General features: G+C 37.5%; 1 protein-coding gene across 3 annotated transcripts in view; it reads right to left on the bottom strand.

The window, feature by feature from the left end:
- Positions 1-19,314, bottom strand: part of LSM14A (LSM14A mRNA processing body assembly factor) — a 53,851-nt gene that overhangs the window by 16,523 nt on the left and 18,014 nt on the right. For all 3 annotated transcript variants that reach the window (XM_087422124.1, XM_087422123.1, XM_004439704.3), the window contains exons 2-4: positions 12,974-13,137; positions 10,458-10,587; positions 1,175-1,297 (exon numbers count right to left, since the gene is read on the bottom strand). In XM_087422124.1, the coding sequence (XP_087278250.1) occupies positions 1,175-1,297; positions 10,458-10,587; positions 12,974-13,137 (417 nt within the window). The remainder of the gene's footprint in view (positions 1-1,174; positions 1,298-10,457; positions 10,588-12,973; positions 13,138-19,314) is intronic.

Genomic DNA, 19,314 nt, shown 5'->3' with positions numbered 1-19,314 from the left:
TTCTCCCCAAAGCCCCAGGAAATAGTTGTATGTCACAGTTGTACATCTTTCTAGTTGCTCTGTGTGGGACGCCACCTCAGCATGGCTTGATGAGCAGTGTGTAGGTCCGCACCCAGAATCTGAACTGGTGAACCCCAGGCCGCCGAAGCGGAGTGCGAGAACTTAACCGCTACGCCACTGGGCCCGCCCCTGTTTTATGTAAAAGTGAACATCCATACAAAGCAGAGCCAATAACATCCACTTTAGCAGCAAATAAAAACAGATATTGAGGGCCGGCCCTGTGGCTTAGCGGTTAAGTGTGTGCACTCTGCTACTGGCGGCCCGGGTTCGGATCCCGGGCGCGCACCGATGCACCACTTCTCCAGCCATGCTGAGGCCGCGTCCCACATACAGCAACTAGAAGGATGTGCAACTATGACATACAACTATCTATTGGGGCTTTGGGGGAAAAAAAGGAGGAGGATTGGCAATAGATGTTAGCTCAGAGCCGGTCTTCCTGAGCAAAAAGAGGAGGATTAGAATGGATGTTAGCTCAGGGCTGATCTTCCTCACAAAAAAACAGATATGGAATCTTGGGATCACTGAAGGTTACAAGCGTGGCTGGTGGAAAAAAAAATTTTTTTAAATGAAACGGGATCCCTTAAGAAGCTTATTAAAATGCAGATCTCAAAGCTCCAGGGACTCTGATGTAGCAGTTCTCAGGATCTACATTTTTAAGAAGCACTCCAGATGGTTTGGTTGTGGGTGGTCCACACTGAGAACCACTGCTCTAGATCCTGTGAGGACGCCAGGAAAGACACAACAGTATAGTGAATAGGTTGTTTTTTCAGATGCTATTTCAAACTCATCAAGGATAGTTCATCTTCAGTGGTGAGTCTGGGACTGATTTGATATAGTTAAATATTATATACAAGTTATAGAACTGCTTTGCAAAAAAATGTGAAACTTAGAGAAGGTTCATTGTTTCAGTTTTATGATCTAAGAATTGTAAAAAGTCTAAATAGTGGAAGTCGTCAATAATATACTTATTGCAATGGCAATTACGAGAAAAATTTAAGAAGAACCAAATAGAAATTATACATGTCATTTACAAGCCGCAAAAGGTCTTACATTCAGAGAAAGACAACAGTACAGAAATTTAGAATGGAAATATTTGAAAGAAAAAACAGCTTACCTTGAGATAACTGTGTTTTTAGAGATCTGGTGTCCTGTGTAAAGGCAGAACCAACTGCACTACTTTGGGACAGGGTACCGCTATTTGATGTTTCTGTTCCAAAGGATGTCAAGGAGCTTCCAGCTTTAAGAGATTTTTTTAATACAAAAAAAATTTTTAATTTTAAACCTTTCAATTATATAAAATAATATACCATTTTAATGATGATAATAATTGTCACCCCTCCGTAACACTTGTGCAAATTTAACAATCCTGGAAATTAATGAAAGTACATCAAAAAACAGTTTGAGAAATCTTTGACAATATAGGAAAAGCAAGCCAACATATATTCCAGCATCCTTGAATGCAAACAATTTTTCTAACATATGCAATACTGTCCTAAGCAGTTACGCAGACGGAACAGCAAGGACCCATCAGATAGAGAAGTAGCAGAAATGACATATTTTACACCAACACTAAAGTTCAATTATTTTAATACCAAGTATCCGCACAAATAGTCAAATCAGCAGACAGGTCTAGGAAGAGCCTTCCTAGCATTTCCAAAGCAATAGACAATGGACTCCAGTCCATTTTAATGCTTCCCCTCAGGATGGTACTCTCCATTTTACTTAGATCTTTACTATCTCTCAATTAAAGCAATGTTTTATGGTTTTCACTGTAGAGCAGAGTTTTCTCAACTTTAGCACTACTGACATTTTGGGCCAGATAATTGTTGCGAGGAGTTGTCCTATGCAATGTAGGATGTTAAGTAGCATCCTCGGCCTCTACCTACTACATCCTAGTAGTATCCCCTCGTTGTGACAACTAAAAATGTCTCCATACATTACCAAATGTCCCCTGAGGGAGGGGGGTAAAATTAACTCCCGTCCAATGAGAACCACTGTTATAAAGGTTTTTTTTTTAAATTGGTCTTTATTTATTATAAGATGCATGTATTTACTTTAATAAATACACATTTATGTTTACTTGTGTTTATATTTATAAATGAAGATATCATCTATGTGTTTATCTTGCATAAATCTCTTGTGGTCTCCTCCACACCGTTATGTTATGCCTCTGTGCTCAGATTATAAAGTCAGCCTGGAATACCTTCCTTTCACCGCCTTAGATAGGCCTCATCCCTACTCATTCCTTAAGACTCCACAAAACCATTACCTCCCACTCCCATCTCTATCCCATTGGCAAAAATGTCTTTTCCATGTTAGACTGAGGGCTTACTAACAGGTGGCCTGTATTTTGTTTGTAGGAACTCAATAAATACCTACTAAATGGAACCCAAGTGAATATTACTCTGATAAAAGATGAAGTTTTTCTTCAATTTGACAAGAGATTTTCATATATTGAGGTATATGGGGTAACTATTTGGGTTCAAAACTGATTCGTCTTGAACTAAAGAAGCCTGACTTAAGGCCTATCAAACATACACTGTATATCTGCTTTAACCATTAAAGTAAAGAATGCCCGGGCCGGCCCTGTGGCTTAGCAGTTAAGTGCGTGTGCTCCGCTGCTGGCAGCCCAGGTTCGGATCCCAGGTGCGCACCGACGCACCGCTTCTCCAGCCATGCTGGGGCCGCATCCCACATGCAGCAATGGGAAGGATGTGCAGCTATGGCATGCAACTATCTACTGGGGCTTTGGGGGAAAAAATAAATAAATAAAATTAAAAAAAAAAAAAAGAATGACTGGGGGCCGGCCCCGTGGCTTAGTGCTTAAGTGTGCGCGCTCCGCTATAGGTGGCCCAGGTTCGGATCCCGGGTGCGCACCTACACACTGCTTGTCGGGCCATGCTGAGGTGGCGTCCCACATACAGCAACTAGAAGGATGTGGGACTATGACATACAACTATCTACTGGGGCTTTGGGGAGAAAAAGGGAAAAAAAAAAAAGGAGGATTGGCAATAGATGTTAGCTCAGGGCTGGTCTTCCTCAGCAAAAAGAGGAGGATTAGCATGGATGTTAGCTCAGGGCTGATCTTCCTCACACACACACAAAAACACACACACACACACACACACACACAAAAAGTAAAGAATGCCTGTTGTAGAGGTTTTAATATTTTGTTATACTCATTCCTGGGTATCTGATGTTATCGATGCTATTATAAGCTGTGTTGCATCCTGTATTTCACTTCCCAATAATCTGTTTTAGATCAGGTGCCAGCAAACTTTATCTGTGAGTGGCCAGATGGTAAATAAAATATTTTAGGCTTTTAAGGCCATATGATCTGTTATAACTACTCAACTCTGCCTTGTAGTGTAAAAGTAGCCACTGACATTATGTAAATAAATGGGTGTACCTGTCCAACAAAACTTTATTTACAAAAACAGGAGGCTGACTGGATTTGGTACACAGGCCAGAGTTTGCCATCTCATCTGTTCTAGAACGCAAAAATACAGTTGATTTTTGTATATTTACCATGTATCCCCTTACCGTGCTAAATTTACTTATTCATTCTAGTGGTTTGAATATTCTTGCATTTTCTATGCACACAACCATATCACCTTCAAATACAAACATTTTTAGTTTTCCTTTCCGTTATTTAAATCTTTTTTTTCTTGCCTTATTGAACTGACTAGGACCTTGAGAACAACACTAAATGAAGTAATAACAGACAATTTTGCCTTTGCTTTATTCCTTACCTCAAGGGAAAAGCATTCATTATTTCACCATTATCTATGCAAGCTTTTCACTTCACTGATCAAATTTAGGAAATTGCCTCCCAGTCCTTGACTATTGATAAATGGGTACTGAATTTTATCAAATGCATGTTCTGTATCTCTCAGGATTGCAGTTTTCCCTCTTTATTCTCCTAATGTAGCAAATTACTAATGATTTTCAAATGTTAAAACATCTTTCCATTCCTGAGATAAACCTCACTCTATCATTATGTACTATCCTTTTTATGAGTTGCTGGCTTCCACTGCTAATACTGTGTTAAGAATTTTTACAGGGGCCAGCCCCATGGCGTAGTGGTTAAGTGTGCACGCTCGGCTGCTGGCAGCCCGGGGTTCGGATCCCGGGCACGCACCGATTCACTGCTTGTCAGGCCATGCTGTGGCGGCATCCCATATAAAGTGGAGGAAGATAGGCACAGATGTTAGCCCAGGCCAGTCTTCCTCAGCAAAAAGAGGAGGATTGGCATGGATGTTGACTCAGGGCTGATCTTCCTCACAAAAAAAAAAAAAAAGAAGAAGAATTTTTACATATACGTTCCTGGGAAATAGTGAGCTATAATTTTTTCTTGTAATGACCTCATTAGATTTTGGTATCTTTGCTTGCTTTGATTATCTGGTTAGGAAGTGTTCTTCTTCCTCTATTACCTCAAAGAGTTTGTGTAAGACTGGTAAAATTATTTCTTCCCTGACAGAATATCAGTAAAGCAAACAGTCTAGAATTTTCTTTGTGGGAGATTTTTAATTACAGTTTCAACTTATTTAACAGATACAGGGACATTTAGATTTTATGTCCTCTTGTGTTGGTTTAGGAAAGTTGTATTTTTCAAGGAATTTGTCCATTTCATTGAAGATGTCAAATTTGCTGACATGAAGGTATTTATAATATCTTCATATTATCCTTTTAGGATCTATAGTGATGTCTACTCTTTCATTCTTTTTTTTTTTTTTTTTTAAAGATTTTATTTATTTATTTTTTCCCCCCAAAGCCCCAGTAGATAGTTGCATGTCATAGCTGCACATCCCTCTAGTTGCTGTATGTGGGACGCGGCCTCAGCATGGCCGGAGAAGCGGTGCGTCGGTGCACGCCCGGGATCCGAACCCGGGCCGCCAGGAGCGGAGCGCGCGCACTTAACCGCTAAGCCACGGGGCCGGCCCATACTCTTTCATTCTTGATATTGGTTAGTTGGATCTTCTTTTTTTCCTTGATCAGTCTTGCTAGGGACTTGTTACCTTTAGGAAATTTTTCAAAGAACCAACTTTTGGCTTTGTTGATGTTATATATATTTTGGCTTATTTCTATTTTGTTGATTTCTGCTTTTTCAATTTTCTTCCTTCTACTACTTTTGGGCTAATTTTCTTTCTTTTTCTAGCTTCTTAAGCTATCAGCTAAAAAACATTCTTGTTTTTTAATATATATCTTTAGAGGTATGAAATTTCCCCTAAGCAATCGTTAAGTCCCAATCACAAATTTTGATATGTTGCATTTTATGATCATTAAATAAAAAAATATTTTCTAATTCCCCTTATGATGTCTTCTTTGATTCATTAGGATTTACAAGTTTGCTCAATTTCCAATTATTTGGATATTTTTCAAGTTATCTTTATTATTAATTCCAAATTTAATTTCTTTGTGGTCGGAGAAGATATTCTCCATGATTTCAATCCTTCTGAATTTAATGTAACATTTTATGGCCCACGATTTGATCTGTCCCATTGAGCAGTCTTGAATGTTTACTTGAAAAGAATCTATATTCTGCAATTGTTGTTTATACTACTTTATAAAAGTTACATACACATTTCTGATTGTTAAAGCTTCCTGATGAACTGTCCTTTGTACCATTATGAATAATCTCTATCTCTGGTAGTATTCCTGATTTTTTAAGCTGCTTTGTCTGATGTTAATTTACCTAACATAGTTTTCTTGTTATTATCGTTTGTATGGTATGTCATGCCATTTTTTGTTCTTTTACTTTCTGTCTTTCAGTGCATCTCTTATAAACATCATATAGTTGGGTCGTGTTGTTTTTTTTAAATTCAGTTTGATGATCTCTGCCTTTTAACTGGAATGTTTAATCTCTTTACACTTTACCAAAGTAGATCATTTATTTTTTTATTTTTTTTATTTTTTCCCCCCAAAGCCCCAGTGGATAGTTGTGTGTCGTAGCTGCACATCCTTCTAGTCGCTGTATGTGGGACTCGGCCTCAGGATGAACGGAGAAGTGGTGCCTCGATGCGCACCTGGGATCTGAACCCGGGCCACCAGCATCGCAGCGCGCGCACTTAACCACCAAGCCACAGGGCCGGCCCCCAAAGTAGATCTTTAACAATCCTTAGTCTGTCATCACTAATGCATGAAATACCCTCCTGGCTTTATGCTAACTGGAAAGTTCACAAGCATGCCTTCTAAGTGTTCATCAACCTCAGTGACTAAAAATTAATCTGTACAAAACACTGGAGACCTAAGAGAATCATCGTCCGATATGGTTTGATTCTTTACCCAGCTAAAATGTACCCATTTGTCTGTCTCTTCAGCCAGTATTCCTCTATCTCGCCCACAGGGTATTATGAGACTTACACAGAATGCCATGGCTGTTTCACTGCTTCATTTATTGTGATATAATTAATTTTTCCTAAGGTTCCATAAAGTCAATAATGACCTAATCTTTGCACATAAGAATTATTTTAGCATCAGGTTAAAAAAAATAATACCTTAATTCTATCTGGTGCATCACTCCTTTCAATGTATGAGACTGTCTCCCACAATCTTGCCAGAAGAGTAGATACTCAAACTTTTGGGTTTTTGCCAAATTGATAATGAGAAATGGTGTCTTGGTGCAGATTTAGTTTATATATCTCTTATTATAAGAAAGATATAAGCATCTTTCCATGTTTAAGGTCCATTTATATATTTTTTTCTGAGAAAGGCAAAGTTAGTTCCTAACCCTTTCCTATTTATGTTGGGTTGTAGATCTTTATTTTTAGAAGCTCTATAGCTATTAAGAATATTAATCTTTCATGATATAAATTACAAATAAAACTGTAAAATGACTATAATAACATATGAAAATTAAAATGGAAAAATTTTTTCCCAATCAAATAGCAATAGTATAATCCTGATTTATTTAAGCTTTCTTTTTTTTTTTTTTTTTAATAATTTTATTTATTTTTTTTTCTCCCCAAAGCCCCAGTAGATAGTTGTGTGTCATAGCTGCACATCCTTCCAGTTGCTGTATGTGGGACGCGGCCTCAGCATGGCCGGAGAAGCAGCGCGTCGGTGCGAGCCCGGGATCCGAACCCGGGTCGCCAGCAGTGGAGCGCGCTCACTTAACCACCAAGCCACGGGGCCGGCCCTAAGCTTTCTTTTTAAATCAGAATATTAGGGACCGAAAATGAAAACAAGAGGGTCAGATTAAAATCTAGCTTAATCTGTGCCAACACAAACTACAGCTGAGTTAACTGCTTTTCTAAAAAACACCTGCACCTTAATCAATGATACAGTTTTCCTCCTCCTCATTTAACAACTTCTAAATATTATATAGTTCTCTAATTAGCCACTCCACAAATTATCCTACCAATATGGAAAGCAAACAATTAAAAATAATCTGCCACTGCAAAAATTACTCTAGCGACATGGAAAACACAAGAAAAACCCTCTATCTTTGTGACACTGAAAGAACACTAAACCAGCAACCCCCAATAATACTAAAATTAGATAAAAGCATTTACAAGGAATATATATTTCACCACCACAAAATACTCTGAATAGAGGAGCAGGCTCTGAAGAACGGTAGAAGCAGCATTTACTATGTAGACTATGTGCTAGACCCTGTTCAAACGCTTTACACATATTAAGTCATGCAAACTTAGCAGTAATGTCGGAGGTAAATACAATAATAACCCCAATGTTAGCCAACTATTCAATTTAGTGAAAAGAGTCTCAAAAGGATAATATAATTTGCATTCGTCCCTTATTTGAATCCTCAGAATAGAATTCTAACAGTTATAGCTAACATAGGGTATATCTCAATGTAATATGTATAATTAACATCGGCCTTACTACTTGAATAGGATTGGGAGGTACATGGACCATAGCTACACTATTTCACCTACCCAAGAATAAGTCTAAAAGGAATTAAATATTTAAATTTTTTAATTTTAAAAAGTATCAGGGGCCGGCCCCGTGGCGTAGCGGTTCACTGCTGGTGGCCCGGGTTCAGATCCCGGGCACAGACCGACACACTGCTTGTCAGGCCATGCTGTGGTGGCGTTCCATATAAAGGAGAAGATGGGCACAGATGTTAGCCCAGGACCAGTCTTCCTCAGCAAGAAGAGGAGGATTGGCATGGACGTTAGCTCAGGGCTGATCTTCCTCTCACACACACACAAAAATCAAACCTATGTCAAAACTGAAAGAAGAGTACAGTGAATACCAATATATTTCTCATCTAGACTCACGCACTGCTAACATCTTGCCATGCCTATTCCACTTCTTCATTTCTTTATATCCTGATATACACACTTCTCTTTTGCCTAGATAGGCTACAGTCAATCGGACCTTTCACCCTTAAATACTTCAAAACCATCTCCCCCAAAGACATTCTCCTATGTGGTTAACCACAATACCATTACCACATCTAAGAAAATCAGCAATAACATCACCACCCAACATTTAGTCCGTACACAAAGTCCCTCAGTAGTCCCTAAAATGTTATTTATACCAACTTTTTTTTAAACCTGGAATCCAATCATGTATTATATTTGGATGCTATGTCTCTTCAGTCTCCCCAAGTCTAAAGCAGTCCTGCTGCCTCTCTCTGTTCTTCACAACAATGAATCCTTTGAAGAGCACGGCCTTCTGGATATATATGTCCATTTTTTTATGATTAGAAGTTGCATTTTCAGCAAGAACACCATGAAAGTAAATTCTATCCCTATATCATCACATCAGACGACATATAATTATTTATTGCCGTAGTTAAACTTGATGACTTGATTAAGACGGTGATCATCAGATCTCTCCATTATAAAGGTGCATTTTTTCCCCTTTGTAATTAATAAGTAAACTGTGGAATGATACTTTAGTACCATTTTAATAACCTGTTCCAACACCATTCACCCAATGATTTTAGCATCCACTGTTAATCCTTGCTAATTATTACACCCGAGATCATAAAACTGTGATTTTCTATATCCTCCATTCCTTCTATTTATTAGCTGGCATTTTTCTGTCAAAAAAGAACAGTGTTTCCTCCTCCTCTTCTTTTTTCAAGGGACCCAAGTTCCTTTCAGTAGAGAATGGTATTTAGATACCAAAAACTGGGTGTACACACAGTTCTTTGCTACTGCGTATCATTGCTTCTAGGCCCTTTCCATGAACAGAGACAGAATACCCAGTTTTTAAAAGATGATTTCATACTCCTACCTCCAATTCAACAGTGCAGGGTTCTTCCTTACCTTTCCCCATTCCATATTTGTATCTCCCTTCTCCACAGTAAGAACACCATTTCCCAAACAACATCAATATATTACTCATTAGTCCTATCCTATAATACATACAAAACAGTTTCAAAATTAACAACGCCAATACCATTACCAATTACAAACCCTAAGTCAAGTTTTTTTTACAGTTCTATTTGTTCTTATATCCTACTAAGAGTGTAAAACTTACTTGAATTAATTCTTTTCTCTGTGTGGTTACATTATCAATTTTATAACTAGTTATCAAATTAGCACCAGTCATTTCTGTCTGTATTCATTCAATTTTAGGACTTACTTTTCTCATCCTTTTTTATTTTGTGAATAAGTAAAACATTTACATACTTGAAAAGTCACAACTATATTAAAAAGTATATTCATAGAAAGGAATTAATTTTAACAAAATTTGTTAGTACATTAATGAGTTTCAAGTGTATCTTTGTGATTGAGTGAAACAAAGTAAACCAATAACTGATTATTTCAGTGGAACTAAAAAAGACTAAGAGCTAGAGTTTCATATTTAAAAAGCTATTCTTTACTGTGGGAATTTCAATAAAGGTGTACTTAAGAACTAAAACGCACAGCTACAAAAACAAAAACACTGATCTGATCTGATTACATCTAGCTTTTGCACACAGTGAATAGCCTTTGTCCTCCAATCACAAGTAGGACTATCATCAGCCCAGCTCTCTTAATAGTATTCTCCTTATAGTGTTGTTTCTAAAACATTGTTACAATAAACAAAGCACCATGCCCTCAAACATGCTGTATGTATCTCTCATAGGTGGTGTTAAATGAGACAATCATCCACATTCCACATAATATAAATACTCCTTAATGGCATTATCTTCAATACCTTTGAGAAAACCCATCCTGTTGGGAAAAAATATTTATTTTAACTGGATATCTTGTGTAAATTTAAAATAACATTCAATAAAATTTGGTAATTGGATATATCTTGGTTTTAAAAAAATGTGACTACTCTGAGAGATGACCTTTATAGAACCACTAGTTATTAAGGATATTAAATAAAGCGTTTAAAATAATAAGTTACAAAAGGTGGTAAGTTTTATGTATCTTTGTGGTAAAGAGAGGGAAATGACCAAAAAAAAAAAAGAAAAAAGCATAACGTACCAACACCAACAGCACCAAACTGCTGCCCGACTAATGAACTTGGACTGAACTGACTGTATGCCGGCATCCTGCCAAAAGGTCCATAGGAACCCACTGACTGGAATGAAGAAGTAGATGAGCCTAGTGAAGACTGAAGAAAGATCATGGGTTATTTTTCCAGGCTCTAAACAACATGTATATAATAGAAATCTGGATATTGTCATTTCTAAGAAAACTATTAAATTACAACTACTAGACACAAAAGCAATTATTTTAAACTTACAACATGCATTTAATATTAAAACAGTTGAATAACCTTCTGATTTTAATATCTGTATATATATGCCAATTATACGCAATATGATTTATAAATACTTTTTTCTACAATAAACTCCTCCTTTAAGTTAAGAGTTTTATAGCAGATTTACAAAAGAACTGAGGAAAAATTACTTGAATAAGTGAAGCAATTTTGCTTAAAGAAAAAATATGAAAAAAATCACATTTGGTTATTCTGAGTTTTAGACTGGTGCTAACATAAATAAGACATTTCACTTTTGATTTTACTCTTTAATTTTCAATCATTTAAGGTGTACTACTAAATTTATAGGAAAGAGATGCAGAAACAAACCCATTTATATTTTTAAATATGGTTAGCATTAACTTAAATAACATTTTATAAAAACCTTAACTTACTAAACCTAAAATATATTTTAATATGTATATATGCACACTTTATAAACTAATTTATCTTAATATAAAATATTTCATAATATAAATATGTAGTATACTAACAGCCACCAGCATATAAGCTCACTGATGGCAAGACCTTGTCTGTGTGTTCACTGCTAGTGTTAGGCAGATGGCAGGTGCTCAATAAATACTACTGAATTAATGAATGCAAAGATCAGAAGTCAAAATTTATGGTGGTTGGAAGAAGTTATTCAACATCACTTTTTTTAAAAATTTTTATTTATTTATCTTTTTCCCCCAAAGCCCCAGTAGATAGTTGTTATGTCATAGCTGCACATCCTTGCTGCATGTGGGACACGGCCTCAGCGTGGCGGGAGAAGCGGTGCATCGGTGCACGCCCGGGATCTGAACCCAGGCCACCAGCAGTGGAGCGTGCGCACTTAACCGCTAAGCCAGGGGGCCGGCCCTCAACATCATTTTGATTTGTGCTCTCTCGGCTTTTCTCATTCCATAAAGCTGATTACTTATTAAGTGGTTCCCTGGAGAATTATCAAAAGCTACATATCAGAGACAGTCAGATAACACTACTCTTGGGTGTAGGCAGCTATCTCTATTAGAATGTGCCTCTTCTCCCCCCATTTAAGAAGTTCACAGAGGCCAGCCCAGTGGCGCAGCGGCTAAGTGCACGCGCCCCGCTTCCGTGGCCCGGGGTTCACAGTTTTGGATCCCGGGCGCACCACTGCACCGCTTGTTAAGCCACGCTGTGGCGGCGTCCCATATAAAGCAGAGGAAGATGGGCACGGATGTTAGCCCAGGGCCCATCGTCCTCAGCAAAAAACAGGAGGATTGGCATCGGATGTTAGCGCAGGGCTGATCTTTCTCACACACAAAAAAAGAAGTTTACATTTTTTCAGGATTCCTTCCTCAAAAATAAGACTAAAAAGTAGGGGACAGATGAAAACAGAGAATTTCTCCAGTTTATGTTGCAAGAAATCATATTTACCATTTATTATTAAAAAGCTTATCACATATTCTATTCAGGAAAAATAAATAGCAAATAAATGTTAAAAGGGACTTTCTTTTTTTCCATTCTAATTTTACATACCATTTATATTTTCTTTAGAAGAGTTTATTAGGTATTTTATTTTAATAGCTGTAAGTACAACAAATCTTATGCAAGATGATGTACCTTTTAAGAATCTGTTTTGTGGAAAACTAAGATTTTATCATTCAGAGCACAAAAAAGGGAAAGTTAATTTAAAACAATCTAAAAGTATTACACTGCTAAAAAAAAATCAACAAGCTTATTTCAGTGCAAATAAGCAAAGATTCTGACAAGAAAAAAGGTTGAGAAGAAAATGGATTCAGAAGGAAAACCATGGGGGCCACAAGCTTTTAGTCAGCTATCCCTCAAGTAAAAATAAATATATATATTCCTCACTTGTAAAAATGAGAATAATTATAGTGCCAAGCTCAGAGGGTGTGTTGTGAGGATTGATTCATTGTATGTGCAGTGCTTCTCACACAGTTAGAGCTCAATAACTCAATAATGTTAGCTACTTTAACTGTTGTTGAAATTAGAAAATATTTTAGGATAAAAATAAATTCCTCACCTATTTCTTACTTTATTTAGCCCCAACTTATGACCTACAGAGAAAAGCCTAGGTAAAAGCATTAACCAGGTACTTTAAGTATCTAGGTAACTAGGAAATGGTAAGCTACAAGACCATTCAATTGAGGAAAAAAACAAAAAACAAAAAACAAAAAACCCAGGAGAGGCAAAAGCCAAGGCTAGCTACGTGCATGAAGTTTACCTGCACTCCAAGACAAATTTACTACCAGTTTACCTGAACGATAGCTGGGTCCTGAGGCAAAGAACATTGTGGTTTGGGCGGCTCACAAACAGTGAGGTCTTTAATGTCACTTCCACGGAATATGATGTATTCAAAGACTTCATCTCGAGGTGGTATGGGACGATCTGTTGGCCTGTCTTCTGTACCAAAGGACCGAACTGGTGAGAAAACAGAGGATATGAGGTATGTGTCTATGCATCACATTCAGGCAGTGCCTCTTATAAGTGTACTGTTCCAAATACCAAGCAGCAGTTCTTAAATATCACCTGTGAGAAAGTATTCATTAATCCATAACTAAATAAATTTTTTTTAAAAGAGGAAAATAGAATGGGCTTGCCTAGAACTAAATTTTTTTTTTTTTTTATAATTTTATTTATTTATTTTCCCCCCAAAGCCCCAGTAGATAGCTGTATGTCATAGCTGCACATCCTTCTAGTCGCTGTATGTGGGACGCGGCCTCAGCATGGCCGGAAAAGCGGTGCGTCAATGCGCACCCGGGATCCGAACCCGGGCCGCCAGCAGCGGAGCGCACGCACTTAACCACTAAGCCACGGGGCCGGCCCTTGCCTAGAACTAAATTTATTCAATTTAAAAGACCATCTGTACTATGAGGTTGTGTTCTTTCTACATTTTTTTTTTTAATTTGTATCTTTGGTGGTTGTGGTGAGAGGAGGTGTTAAAAATGTCCTTTCCTTGATTTATTTTTAATGTCCTCATTCAGCAAAATAAAAAATTGGCAACCTATGTGATATTTCTTGTTGGGGGGGAGGTGGGAGTGAGTGAAGATTTTCCCAGTCCACAAAAATCCCAAAGTTTCGGAAGTTGAACTTCGGGATTAAGAGAAGACAATGAAGAGAACATGTATCTTGTTGAGTACACAGTAGGTCCTCTAGAAGCTGAGCCAAGCAGCTGTCAGCTATTCAGCCTCATGGGACAGCCTGAAATGCCCTAGTTACCTAAAATATCTATCTCATAATTAAATCTGATTATTTTAACATTAAGATAGAATTATTCAAAGATAGAATTAACTCAAAGTTAAACTGTGAACCATCTGCGTCAGGGTAAGCTAGCTAAAAAGATTTCTAGGATCCTATTCAAATCCACTGATTTTACTTTCTGGGGAGAGGGTCCAGAAATCTGCATTTTAAACCAATCTCTGAAGAGTTTCTTATGAATACCACAGTTTTAGGTTCATTGTCTCAGCAGACTTCTGAAGATGTCCACATCCATATAGAAGTCCCAAATAAGAAAGTCTGAAAGATCATATATCATCTATTTAAAGTGTCCCAGAGGAAATAAACCCCTTAACATTGTGTAAAGTTTTGAATGTATGCCTTTTTCTCAGAACTGATCCAGAGCTAGACTGAAGATAAATATTATTTCCATTTAAATGATGGTCTTTTTTTATCCTAACAATTCTTTCTAGTACTTATGAGACTTCCAGGAAAGATGGTGGCACAGGTATAGGTTTGCAGAAGATTATCCCTCCTTAAAACTAAAGAAAACAAACAAAAAAGTTAAAATATCCCTAAACCAGAAAAAGATCTCAAACTCATACCAGGAAATTTTATTAAAAAGTATCAATTCAGATACTAAATGAGTTAGTCCAAACTGAAAGACCAATCCCAGAGTCCATACGTAGCACGCCCTGAGAAATTTTCACTGGCACCCCCAACTTGGTGGATGGGGATAGGGACACAGACGCGATAAGGCAAAAGACGTGGAACACCCTAGTTGAAGCTCCCCGTCCCCTGGTGGCCAAATAGTACTTCATCAGGGCAGGACTAAGTGACAAGGTTCTACATTTTGTCCTTTATCCAAAAGGAAGGAGGCTAAAGAAGACTTAGAAAAAGCAGGACTAAGAAAATTACAAATAAATCAATCTCACTCCTAACCTCAGCACCACCACCACCACCACCATATAACAATTATGAAGTCCCAAGCCTCCAAAGTCACGGAGTTGCTCATCCTGAAGCAGAGAGCTGGGAAAATCAAGGACCCTCCTTCTACAAAACCACAGAAGCTCCATTGGGCTTCCTAAGGCCTAATGAAATCATTCAAATTATGCCCATCTATTCAAAAGACAGATGAAAAATCCATTCACGATTAATATTTATCACAGGAAATAGAAGAAAATACCAGAAAAACTGCCTTATGTTCTCAATAAAAATAAAACTCATCTGATCAAAATGACACTGAAAAGAAAAGGTAGCATACAGAGTTAAAAAGAGAGAAAAATAGAAAAGATAAATATAACAGCAGAACTAACAAATACACCAACAACAAACAGAACAGCCAAAGCAGTAAAACCAAGTCATTAATAGGAAACAATTTTGAGAAAAAGCAAACGAAATGTAAAGAAAAAGTACGGCAATAAAAGGGTTAGAGAGAAGATGATCATTTGTAGATCCAACGGTTAGTTAACAACTGTCTCTGAGAAAGACAAACATAATTAAAGATATAACAGAAATTTCCTGACATGAAGACCTAAATTTGATCAAAAGGTTTCACTGTATTTTCAAAAAATAATTTAGTGCACTAAAAGCCATACAGAGACTTATCCTTTGCTATAACAAAATAAAGAACTCAAAGAAACAGTGGTAACAAAAGATAAGAGATGGACAATAAATGCATTTAAGCACAGAAATATACGTGACAATTTACTATGGTCCTAGAACAGAATGTAAATTTAATAGTTCTGAAAAAGGTTACAAAGTATGACAAAATAAGTCAAGATTGTATCTATATCACATAGTATTCTAACAAAAATGGGGAGATGAGCGGAAACAGAGGAAAATACAAAGGAAATACAGAAACTAGTACTCTCGTCTTTTATGGTAAGGAGTCACTTGATAAAATTTTGAGGGAAGTTGATAAATTAAAATATGTACACTTAAAATTTGTTATTTGAGGTCCTAAAGGTAACCAACAACAGAGTTTAAAACTAAGAGCAGGGCCGGCCCCGTGGCTTGGCGGTTAGGTGCGTGTGCTCTGCTGCTGGCAGCCCGGGTTCAGATCCCGGGTGCGCGCCAACGTGCCACTTCTCTGGCCGTGCTGGGGCCGTGTCCCACGTGCGGCGGCTGGAAGGATGTGCAGCTATGACGTGCAGCTATCTGCTGGGGCTTTGGGGAAAAAAAAAAGGAGGAGGATTGGCAATAGATGTTGGCTTGGAGCCGGTCTTCCTTAGCGAGGAGAGGACGATTGGCACGGATGTTGGCTCAGGGCTGCTCTTCCTCAAAAAAAAAAAAAAAAAAAAACTAAGAGCAAACTTCCCAAAGTATGGTATGAAAAAATCCTCTATCAAACAGCAAAAGAGGTAAAATGAACAAGTATGAAAGTAGAGACCATGGAGAATGATTTGACACACAAGGAGTTTGAAAAACATGTTCCAATGACAGAGACCGGTTTGAACAGATTTAATGTTTTCAACAGACAATTCTTGTAACATTATAAAGAACAAATTAATTAGAAGAGATCAGAAGGGCACACATGGCTGAAGATAAGAGAACAAATGAGAGGTGGTGAAGATTGAAACCAGGGCATTGAGAGGAGAAAGGATGCATGACAAGCACAGAAAAGGTAGAAAATTACCAGTAGTGTTCTGCTACAACACGTTTCAATACATGAATTAGCTCATGCACAACTGGTAAGTAAAGGAATTACGTCAGTACAGTCAGAAATCACAATGGTACATCCCCAATTTTTCCTAATGTATTATTTATTTTTTGCACTTGTAGATAACAGCAGCTAAACACAGCAAGCCGTGGAGGAACAGTGTATGATGTCCACCTGCCTCGAGTTTCCTCTTGGCTCATGGACTACATACTCTGTCTTAGAAGTGTTTACTGCAAGATTCTCTCTGAACTTGATGAACTCTTTACTTGTCTTCTTGTCTCCTCAACTCTTCCTTATACCTTCCTCCATCAAGCTACCTTCAATTTCCTCTTTTAAGCTGACAACTTAATTGTTAGGTATACTTCACCAGCATTTTTACTAATGCTATCATTCCAATATTCTTTTTAATTGTGTTAAGAACACATAACATGAGATTTATCCTCAAATTTTTAAGTGTACAGTACAGTATTGCTAACTATAAGCAAAATATTGTACAGCAGAGCTCTAGAACTTTATCATCTTGCTTAACTGAAACTTTATACCCGTTGAACCGCAACTCTTCATTTCCCCTTACCCCTAGTGCCTGGCAACCATCATTCTACAGTATTTGTCCTTCTGTGACTGTGGAAAATAACGTGAAAACGGAAGCAGAAGACCAGTTTGGAAGTTACTGGGCAAGTGATGGTGAAGAGGCACTTAAAGAAAGGGGTCAGTCTTAAAGAGACTCAAGCTCACCAAAATAACATAATTTATCAAATGCTGTTTCTTACTTAGAATTCTACAACTCTGGCCACTTTCATTCAAAATAGACTGCTATATTATCTGTAACATCAAAAAGTTAAGTAAATATACAATGACATTAAACATGTTATGTATATGAGGCAGATTACAAAACCATTATTTCCAAAAGATTACAACTATCTAAAATAAAAACACAGATGTGAATGACATCATGGAAGATGGTGGAATAGGAAGATCCAGGAATTGGTTCCTCCACTGAAACAACTATGAAGCTGGCAAGCACAGTCTGAATAAATCATTGGGGAACTATGGAATCTAGAAAAACACTTGTAGCATCCATGGGAGTACCTGACGAAGAAGGCTGGTAACTTTTGGTGAAATTTTGGCATTTTGCATAAAGGCTGGCTGTAATCCTTCATCATGGGAGATTTCCCATCTCCATGGAAAGGGAGCTATGGGAACAGCAGCCCGTATTCCTGAGGCAACTTGCTGGTGCCTGGCGAGCAAAAGGGATCTTGTCCTCCAAAAACAGAGATTGTATGATTTGATCTGCCTGGCAATTCACTGAGGGGCCAACACAGAGGCCGGCCATTATTTCAACCCTCAACGAAAGTGGCTTTCCCAGTAGTGTCAGTGAAAGCACTTAAAAGAGACAGAATACCCTTTTTTCCCCTCAACGACAGGAGAATATACATTATCCTCTATTGTACATGGAACTGCCTTCATATGTTAGGCCAAAGCCTAGTCTCAATAAATTGAAAAAGATCAAAATTTTACAAAGTATCTTCTTTGTAAACCATGGAATGGAATCTTCTTTGACTACAATGGAATGAAGCTAGACATCAGTAATACAAGGGAAACTGGAAAATTCACAAGTATGTGGAAATTTAACACACTCTTAACCAACCAATGAGTCAAAGAAGAAATCATTAGGGATATTAAGAAAAATTCTGAGACAAATGAAAAAGAAAACACAACATGCCAAGATTACGAGATGCAGGGAATATCAAACTCAAGAGAGAAATTCATACCTATAAATGCTACATGAACAAAAAGAAATCTTGGGGACCACCAGTGGCATAGTGGTTAAGTTTGGCACGCTCTACTTCGGTGGCCCAGGGTTTGGTTCCCGGGCACGGACCTATACCACTCATGGCCATGCTAGGGTGGCAACCCACATGCAAAATAGAGGAAGACTACCAACAGATGTTAGCTTAGGGCGAATCTTCCTCAGCAAAAACAACAACAAAAAAGAAATCTCAAATCAACCTTACACCTTAAGACACCAGAAAAAGAGCAAACTAAACCCAAGTCTAGCAGGAGGAAGAAAATAACCCAGATTAGAGCAGCAATAAACAACATAGAGAACAGAAAAACAGAATCAACAAAATCAAAAGTTGGTTCTTTGAAAAGATCAATAAAATTGACAAACTTTTAGCTAGAGTGACTAAGGAAAAAGGTGAGAGGATGCAAATAACTAAAATCAGAAATAAAAGCAAGGACATTACTACCAACTTTAACGGAAATTAAAAGGCTTATAAGAGAATACTACAAACAATTGTATGCCAACAAACTAGATACTCTAGATGAAATAGGAAAATTCCTAGAAACATAAAAATCACCAAAACCGACTCAAGAAAAAATAGAAAATCTCAAGAGACCTGTAACAAAGAGACTGGATCAATAATCAAATACCTCCAAACAAAGAACCAGGACCAGATGGTTTCACTGGTGAATTTTACCAACACTTAAAGAATTAACATCAATTCTATCCAAACTCCTCTAAAAAATAGAAAGCAATACTTTCTAACACATTCTATGAGGCCAGCATTACCCTGATAGCAAAGTTAGACAAAGAGACCATAAGAAAACTACAAACCAATATCTCTTATGAATACAGACACAAAAATCCTCAACAAAATACTAGCAAACTGAATCCAACAGTACAATAAAAGGATTATACACCATGACCAATTGGG

Source organism: Ceratotherium simum, chromosome 33 (genome assembly GCF_057802395.1).
Source record: "Ceratotherium simum simum isolate JZ-2026a chromosome 33, ASM5780239v1, whole genome shotgun sequence".
Taxonomy (NCBI): Eukaryota; Metazoa; Chordata; class Mammalia; order Perissodactyla; family Rhinocerotidae; genus Ceratotherium; species Ceratotherium simum.
This window is presented reverse-complemented; position numbering and strand designations above follow the sequence as displayed.